At 44.8% G+C, this 8,804-nt stretch overlaps 1 protein-coding gene across 1 annotated transcript; it reads right to left on the minus strand.

Annotated features, from left to right (window-relative positions):
• Positions 1–2,572: 2,572 nt before the first annotated feature.
• On the minus strand, positions 2,573–7,856 carry IAH1 (isoamyl acetate-hydrolyzing esterase 1 homolog (S. cerevisiae)). The gene is made up of 5 exons (XM_009999237.1): positions 7,702–7,856; positions 7,041–7,189; positions 6,029–6,190; positions 3,409–3,527; positions 2,573–2,740 (listed from the first exon to the last, which is right to left on the minus strand). The coding sequence occupies exons 1-5, from the start codon at positions 7,854–7,856 to the stop codon at positions 2,573–2,575; spliced, it is 753 nt and encodes a 250-aa protein (XP_009997539.1).
• Positions 7,857–8,804: the final 948 nt, after the last annotated feature.

Below are 8,804 nucleotides of genomic sequence, written 5' to 3' on the forward strand. Positions count from 1 at the left end.
AAGGAAGTGACCTACTGCAGATGCTGGTCATGTGTATGACCTTCCTTAAATTACATTTATTAGAGCATTATATCTTTTAAAAAGGAAAATCCAAACTAAAACTGGCTTGTTTTTAAAGCTTTTTGGATTTTTTTCTATTTCCTTGACCTTTAACATTTCCTTCAACCTGTGGTGCAAAACCGAATATCCTGCTGGATATTGGAGTGTGTATATCAGCCTTTTTTATAACTTAATATTTTGTAGTCTGACAGCACTGATAGGCAATATTAAGGGGCTTTTAAAAACAAAATGAAAACACTGCAGTGTGTTCCATATAGAGTAGATCGTTTAGCAAGTTAAGGTACATAGAAACAAAAGTCTAAGCAGATGCCTTGAGAACCAAATGATTAATGAAAAGAGAAAAATAGTCCACAGCATTAAATGAAGATGCATAATCAGAATCAAGAAGCTTTAAGATACACAGCTTCTAAATAATTAAAACGGGTCATACAGAGGCTGTCAAACCTCATACCTTCCTCTAGTGTGAAACTCTCCTGCCTCTAGCAGTGAGGTTGTCTTTGTCTTTGTGTCTCCATTGCAGAGAGGCTTTTGTTGGGAGTTCCCACTCCTCATTAAGAGGCTTGTGTGTTGCAGGTATCTGGCAGGGGAAAGAAGTGGAGAAATAATTTGTGGCTGACAACCATTTTAACCAGCTGTTTACAGTAGTTTCAGTGCAAAAATGTTTCTCCACGTTATTTTGAAATAGGTTAACACTATTGTTGAGACGTTCAAAGAGCTGAGCCTCAGTTTTTCAGGGTCTGTGTGGCCTTTGGAAGCTCCTACTGCAGAAATAAATGGGGGAAGGGAGATTTACTCCACTGCAGGGGGGGGCATTGGTTTAAAAAGTTATCATGAATTTAATAAAAAATAAAATTTTGTTAAATTTACAGGGCAAGTATGAGAGGAGAGTTCATTAATTCAAATTTCCACACAGGTAGTAGTACAATGTGATGTTAAAAGTTGGTAAATTGGATGGTGTCCTGTGAGCTAGAGGTCTGTAGGGTGAGCTGGGACTGGTACAGGAGTGTTGTAGCTTAGCAGATGGACTGACACAGTGGAGTCACAGAGCAATTGTTGTGATAGTAAAGCAGCATCTTAATTTTGCATCTGTTTTCTCCCTTCATAATCTGTTGATAAAACTGACATAAAATGTGACCAATGGTGGAACCATTTTAACTGTTACAAGCCTGAGCTCAGCCACAGGGGAACTGCAGCTGAGGGAAGCCTTCGTGTTTTCTGTGTGAGGAAGAGGATCCAAACCTGTGCTGAAAGGATTGCAGGAGTTCCTAGCTCTCCTCCCCACCCAAGGATACTTGTTACACTAATACTTGAATGTGTGCCTTACGGTATTCCTATCTGACTAGCTATTGTGTTTTATATAGTGGTTTTGAACTTTGTTTGGGTTTTTTTGTTGTTTGGGTTTTCTTTTTTTTTTTTTTTGATTCAGTGCAAAGTATGTGTGTGAGGAGTTAATTTAATTCCCAATACAATAAAACATTTTTATATTAAAAAAAACAAAAAGCCAAACAAGTGCTGTTTCTGTGCAGTCCTTTTAGAAAAGATCTCAATTCTCCATGTGTCAAACCTGGAGTTAAAAGCTGGATGTGAGCCTGTTGTTTCTCCTTGCTCCCTTCTGAAACTGCTTCCGCAAGGCCAGGTCCTGAGCAGAACAGTATGCAGAACTTGTCTGTTATGTTAGTTGTTAAATTACAGTTGAAGACTGACTCACTTGACCTGTCTCCTCAGTGGTGGCAAATTACATGTGGCACAGCTTTGCCAGCACATCCAGACCCCTTCTAGTAGTTTCTTCAAGATCCAAGCTTCTCAACACCAGTGTGTGCTTCGCCAGTTTTATGCTGCCCCAAACCATGTGCTCTTCTAAAAAAACACAGAATGTTTTGGATTGGAAGGGACCTCTGAAGTCCATCTAGTCCAATCAACTCCAAGTTTGTCTAAATACAAGAAGCTGCTGCTGCTGTTGCCAAAATAAGTGGAACTTTAAAATCCCTGCTCTGAACTACAATGGATCACTACCAAACACCTCACTGCAGTGCAGACTGCTGCTCTAACTGCTGTATTACAGCCAAATAAATCAATCTGGACTGACACAAATGGCTTTTGACAAGCTCCACACTACTGCCCTGTATCAGCTCCTGGCTGTTTAGAGCCAGACAGTACTAATCAAGGTGCAGTCCCCAAGGCTCACCTATGTCACAAACTCCTCAGGGCAGCTGAGACTCTTGTTTTCCTCTGAGTCTTCCAAGGAAGACTCTGCTCATCCCCACAGATGTTCAGACCACCAGCACAAGCAGCATGCAGACAAACCACCCCAAGACACACCCTGAGTGGCCTCCTCTTTATTCTCCCACAGACCAAGAGGGGGACACAGAGGGGCATCCACAGGGTTTGGTATCTCCCCACAGCCCCGTTCCCCACCAAGGTGCTGTTTGCAGCTCCATGCTGGACACAGGCTCTTTGTGAACAGATGGGCCTCGTCAGGCCTGGCTGCTTCAGCTCCTGGCTGCAGGGGATCTCACAGCAGAGTGGCCTCAGGGTTGGAATGGTCCACATCACGCCAGTAAGGAAGCAGTGAAGGAAGAGCAGACAGTTTTTTTTCCAGGCGTGACCAAAGCTGTGCTGCCACAAAGCTGTTGCCTTTTGTTGATAAATGGAGCCCATCAGACAAATATGAGGAGAAATCCTACAGGGGAAGTTACAACCACGGATTAATGTATTTGCTAGTTGCAAACAGAAGGTCTTGAGTAATTGTCAAGTAAGTACTTCAAAGCCAAATGGTTTTATTTTTCACCATTTGTATTAAGATATGAAGAGAATGTTCTGGTGGTCAGAGTCAGTGCTGTGATCAGGAAAAGATGACAGGATTAAGTGATGCAATGGAAATACTGAGTCAGGAGTGCAGGAGAGAGAAAAGATTCAGTGTCCAAACTGGAATTACCTGCTTATGGGAAAAGTCTGCAATCTCTGTCACACAGACAAGTTTGGGTATTTGGTTAGAACCATCAGCAAGGTACTCATGCAGCCTGATCTAACTTTTAATTTAGCCCAGGGCTGTGCAGTGGGTGGGATCAGGTGCCGCCAGAGGCCCCTTCTGACCCAACTATTCCATGATTCTAAGTCAAAGGAAACACACCCAGGGGACATTGGCTAATCAAAGATAATGGCCAGGTTGTATTAGGCTTTATTTCTTGTAGCCCACTATGAAGCATTCTGGATTATTTTTTTCCTTCCCCAAAGTGTAATATGGGTATATTTTGTATCCTTTCAGTAATAATGCAGGACTACAGCCTGTCCCCGTGCTAAATGATGCATTTCACAAATCATGACAAAGTATTTCTAGGGACATCATACCTGATTTTTTTGCATCAGCGTCCAGAGGTCAAGCACATCTGTCCCACAATCCCTGGCTACCTGAACACAGGCCTGGGCATACTCCCCAGTGGTGGCATTGCGGCGATTTAATTTGTCACCTACCAATCAGAAAAAAAGAAAACATTTAGCAGTCCCAACTGACACAGCCTGGCCACAGTCTTCCTGTCATGCAATTCATCAGCTCCTACATCATTCCCCTCTCCTTGCATCTGATGCACCTGGTGATTCTCACTTCTTCACACTGCCACCTCTTGCCTCCATTTCTTTTTATTGTAAAAGCAGCCTCAGCAGCCTCACCACAGTACGTTCCCTAACTCTTGCTGTCTTCAGCTGTCTTCCTGGTTCAACTTTCCCACAGACTGAGTTGGCCCTTCAGCTCATTCCAGCCTTCATCATGCAGAGCTCCCTTTGCTGCCAAGTTGCCTGTGTTGAGCACAACCTCACCTCCTCAGGCACAGTCCTGCCCTTTCCCCTTCTATGCCTTTTCATCTAGCAGTTGATGATTTCTTATTCTCCCTTTGCCTTTTCTTTCATTACTAGGATTACTTCTCAGCTGTTTCATCTCCTCCTGCATTCTGGAAGCTCACCAACACATGTTTGCTCTCAATGTGCAACTCTGCAGGAGCATGTGCTGGGTTTATAAGCTAAAAGCAGGACCCATAGGAAGCTCAGGGAATAGGGGGATGTCCTGAAGGAGTGAGGAGTCAACCCAGTGATGCACCCCAACCTGGCTGGGTACACGCAGAGGTCGGGGTACAACCTAGTGCCAACACTAGGTTGTCTCTGCTCATTTTTAAGAAAGGCAAGGAAAAGGACCTGGGGAACTATCAATCACTCAGGCCAACCTCAGTGCTGGGAAAGATAGCAGGGTTGCTTTCTCTTGGGATTAATTTCCAAACACAGGAAGACAGGAACAAACCTCGAACACAAATTTAGCAAAGCCAGATACTGCTTGACCAACCCAACTGTCTTCTGCAACAAAATGATAGCTATGCAGATGCTGAAGAGCAGCTCTGACTTCAGTAAGGGCTTTGACTCTCTCTCCCACAGCACTCTGATTTGGAAGCTGAAATTCTTTTTGCATCTCTCTTTGCACCTGGGCGAATCTGCCTGTGAACATCATCATCCTCATGCTTCACACTGCTATCTATCTGACAAAACAAAGGAGAACATTTCTCCTGGATACTGGTGGAGGGCAGATGACCTGATATTGCTGCTTCACCCTGTCTTCTGTTCCATCCCCAGACAGCAATCTCTTTTGGACAGAGGCTGGCAGATTCAACACTGTTAATGCAAGTTTCCTCCTTCCCTACCCCATAAAAAGGTAGCTCTAAGATGAAAATAAATTAACATTTTGAAAATGTTACTTGATAGCTAGGAGCCACAGACAAGCAGCATTCATGGTGTGCTCACCTAACATCTACAAAAGGACCACATGGGTGCATCTTTGGCAAACTGGCTGCAGCAGCTTTAGTGGGAGCCGAGCACACAGGCTCTGTGCCTGACCTATCCCTTAGGCCCTATACAAGGGTCTGCTGTCCCAAATGGTACTAGCTATGGCTGATGTTTGATCTGACCTGCTACAGCTGCTCCTGTCTTACACAATTTGCCAGCATTACTCTAGGACTTCAGTTCCTTTCCCAAACTAAGTATGAAAACCACCCTGCTGGATGAGACTGGAAGTCCACATGCTCCAAAGGCTGCTCAGCACAGAGGTCACTGATGCACCTTGAAGCCCCTTCATGCAAAGTCATGCAGTTTAAACATGAGGTCATCGTCAAAATCTTACTTATTTGATTCATTACAAAACTCAGGATATGCAACACCACCTAAAGTAGAGAAAACCCTGCAAATAAAAAGGTGACAGCTCTGCATTTACCTGATTCTAACTCAAAAGTCTCCAATAAAAGTGCAGGAACTGAGCATGGAAAAGAGTTTATACCTCTCAGGAGGTATAAGGTGCCACTGCTGGAGTCAGTGGGATTGTGGCCATTTCCAGCAGCTGAGCAACATGAAGTAAGCTGTGCTGTTATGTCTCTATTTTTAGAGTTAGCTTGAACAACATAATGAGAAATCACTTAATCACCTTTTTGCTGTTTTTTCAGGTGCTTTTATTAGCATCTTTAGAACATGGCATCTTTGGGGCGGGTGTTTAAATTTAAAATAAACCTGGCTAGGGTATTACTGCTTATCAAAACAGACATGAAGTATGCTGTGACTATCATAAAATTTTCTAAGGCACACAATGCCAGAATTTCTTCATGTTATTCATAACATTCATGTTATTTCGAAAGTTGCCAGGACATGACATAGACTGCCTAGGACATGTCAGCAAAACCTGTGCTCTCAAAGGGCAGGCACTTCTGTCAGTTTCATGATCAATGCTTTTGAAAATATTTTACTAATTAGTTGGTAGTTACTCCACAAGCTTATCCCAAAGCTGTTTAGCAAACCAGCTATAAGTCCTTTTCCATCAACTCCAAGAACGCTACTGCAACCTGGCATAAGCACAAAGGCAATCACCTGTCAGCCTGGGATCAGTAACTCACAATCTGCCTGTGAAATGCAGAAGTTCCATCCATTTGTATCATTCTTTTACCTTTGGCAAGACACGCCTTTTCCCAAGCTGATTCCTGAAGAGGTGGTGGTGTTATCAAAATAATCCGGTCCTCAGTAATGTCTACTGACTTTAGATACTGTATCATGTTCTTCAAGTTTGCAGCATATTCCTCCAGAGGAACATGTTGCTTAGGGTTCAGGTCTGTTAGGGGATGGAGCACATGCATCAGTGATGTTCAGTTACTTACAGATGCATTTTACACAACCTAACATGCCTTCTACACAGCATTCTCAGTGCCCACTGTGGGCACTCATTCTCAGTGTGCAGTTCACCTCTACCACTCATTCAGAAGGTGTGGTAGGAAAATGCTCTTCCTCAATATCCAAAGCAGACAAATTAAGAGTTTAAATACAGCATCTCCAACTAACATCAGCAAGGCACAGGAGGAAAAAGAAAAATCACCTTTTCTTTTTAAGGTACTTTTTCTTCCAATTCTGTATCTCTGTATTAGACCACATAATCAACCTCAAACCTGACCTGAAAAAAACCAAACCTTAATATCTTCAACTCTCTTGGATGCAGAGAAAATTTTGAAAATTCCCATGGACAGTCAGGCTTTCACACATTAATGTTATCATTTTGAATAGATGAGCTCTGTGCACTGCTATGCTTATCTTAAAGAAAATGCAAATGCTGCCCTCCCTCACTTCCTCAACCCATCTGCCAGGAACTCATCAAACTGCTCTAAAGGTAGAAAAATCAGCCAGATGCCCAACTTCAATTTTAGGTGATGGCTATAAAAATACTTCTTGAGCAACCTGAAATTTACTTTTATTATTAAAACATGGCGAGAGACAGAAAAACAGAAGGCACTGGACGGTTTAAATACAAACAGAAGGACTGAAAACAATCCACTGTAAAAATTAAAAGGGGGCAACTGGTTCATTGAGAAACATCAGGAGAAGTCTGTGCAATGTTCTGCCTTTTCTACTAAACTGTGAAACTGTCTTAAGAGAACAGGTCCCAGGAATAAAAAAGAAAACTACCCTACCTTTCAAAGCACTGTCATTAGCTCCAAAGAAAATAGTAACTGCAACAGTACTCTCAGCACCAGAACTTCTAGTGATCAGTCGTGGAAGGATCAGTTTAGCCCATCTGGTGTTGTATCCAGAGAGCCCACGGTTCACAACATCACATTTTCTGAAAGAGAGATGTATCAGAAAGAACAGTTGGGGAGGGACTTTTTACAAGGACATGTAGTGGTAGGACAAGGGGAAATGGTTTTAAGCTGGAAGAGGGAAGATTTAGGTTAGACATTGGGAAGAAACTCTTTCCTCTGAGAGTGGTGAGGCACTGGAACAGGCTGCCCAAGGAGGCTGTGGATGCCTCATCCCTGAAGTGTTCAAGGTCAGGTTGGATGGGGCTCTGAGCAACCTGATCTAGACGGAGGTGTCCCTGCCCATGCAGGGGGGTTGGAACTACATGATCTTTAAGGTCCCTTCCAACCCAAACTATTACGTGATTCCGTGACACACCTGGTGAGTATTTCCACCAGTACTGGGCTGGTTACCACTAGGGCAGATCCACTTCAATAAACAAATAAATGTCAGTAAATAAATATACATTAAATATTAATTCCTGTTGGTTTTCTTTTAGAAAAGCCACACAACTTCATGCACGCTAGAAATTACTTTTGACATGTAAGCTCTTACCTGACCAGTCTCTCAGCAAGAAATGCACCCCAGCCATTTTCCTGGAAGGAGAACTGAAAGCAAGGAGGAGCATTGGACCCCCACTGGAAGGACTTGCTCCCTAGCAAGTCAGTCCCACCACTAGCACCTTCCCTCCTCAAAAGCTTTTTGTCCATGTCCTCTGGCACTGCTGCAGCAGCAGCACAGCCTCCCTCCCAGCTCGCCCCATCCCTGCAGAGGTCAAACAGTCCTGGTCCTACCTAGACACATGACTGGCATCACAGGCAACGTGGGACCAGACCCACAGCGGGATGGACCCTGTGGTCCCTTCATGACCCAAACTGCTGTCAGGCTCTAGCTTTGCTCTCAAACCACATGCTGCTGCTTCAGAGCACAGCTTGATACAGAATCACCTTGGCTGCAAAAGATCACCTTAAGGATCACCGAGTCCAATCATCAATCTAACACTGACAAGTCCTCAACTAAACCAAACTACCTCTTCTAGTGGTGGAGAAATTAATCCTTTCTCCTCATTCCCACTGCTGCATCCTCCTCCCTGCTCCAACGCCGCCCAGTCACTTGGTTTAGCCAGCCAGGCTCTTACCAAAAATAAACTCTTCAGCCCGAATCTTTTTTCACCAGAGCAGCCCTGTGACCCAACTCCACAACCCACGCAACAGAAGGCAAGGACCCAAGGTGCACAGGAACAAGCTGGTAGTGGCTCACAGGAGGTGTGCACCGACCCACGGGCTGGTCATACCTGTGCGGGGCACACACACCTGTGCGGGGCACACACACCTGTGCGGGGCACATCTGTGCGGGGCACACCTGTGCAGAACAGCCCCCAGGAGCGGCCACCTCCAGCCAGGATCTGCACAGGGGACAGGAGTGCGGGGACCCCGGGCAGCAGGGTCTCCTCCCCGCCTGGGAAGCTGCCACCGAAGTGCCAGGAGCTGCACTTAACCAGATCACACTTCCAACATAGGAACTTGATACATTTCCCCCCCCCAAAAGAAAAGGCTTTAAGCCACTGCTACCGGACCGCTCTGGGGCGAGATCCAGCAGGGACACAACCACGGCGCCGAGCCCATCCCTGCCGCCCGGGCGGGACCCCGCAGCAGTCC

The sequence above is a fragment of the Chaetura pelagica genome, unplaced genomic scaffold, assembly GCF_000747805.2.
Source record: "Chaetura pelagica isolate M959 unplaced genomic scaffold, ChaPel_1.0 scaffold90, whole genome shotgun sequence".
Lineage (NCBI taxonomy): Eukaryota > Metazoa > Chordata > Aves > Apodiformes > Apodidae > Chaetura > Chaetura pelagica.

Coding starts and splice junctions, on each gene's coding strand:
- IAH1 (XM_009999237.1), bottom strand. CDS start 7,856: ATGGACAAAAAGCTTTTGAGGAGGGAAGGTGCTAGTGGTGGGACTGAC. Junction 3,528..6,028: donor AAAGGCGTGTCTTGCCAAAG/GTAAAAGAATGA, acceptor TCTGATTGGTAG/GTGACAAATTAAATCGCCGC. Junction 2,741..3,408: donor CGCTGATGCAAAAAAATCAG/GTATGATGTCCC, acceptor CTTCCCCTGTAG/GATTTCTCCTCATATTTGTC.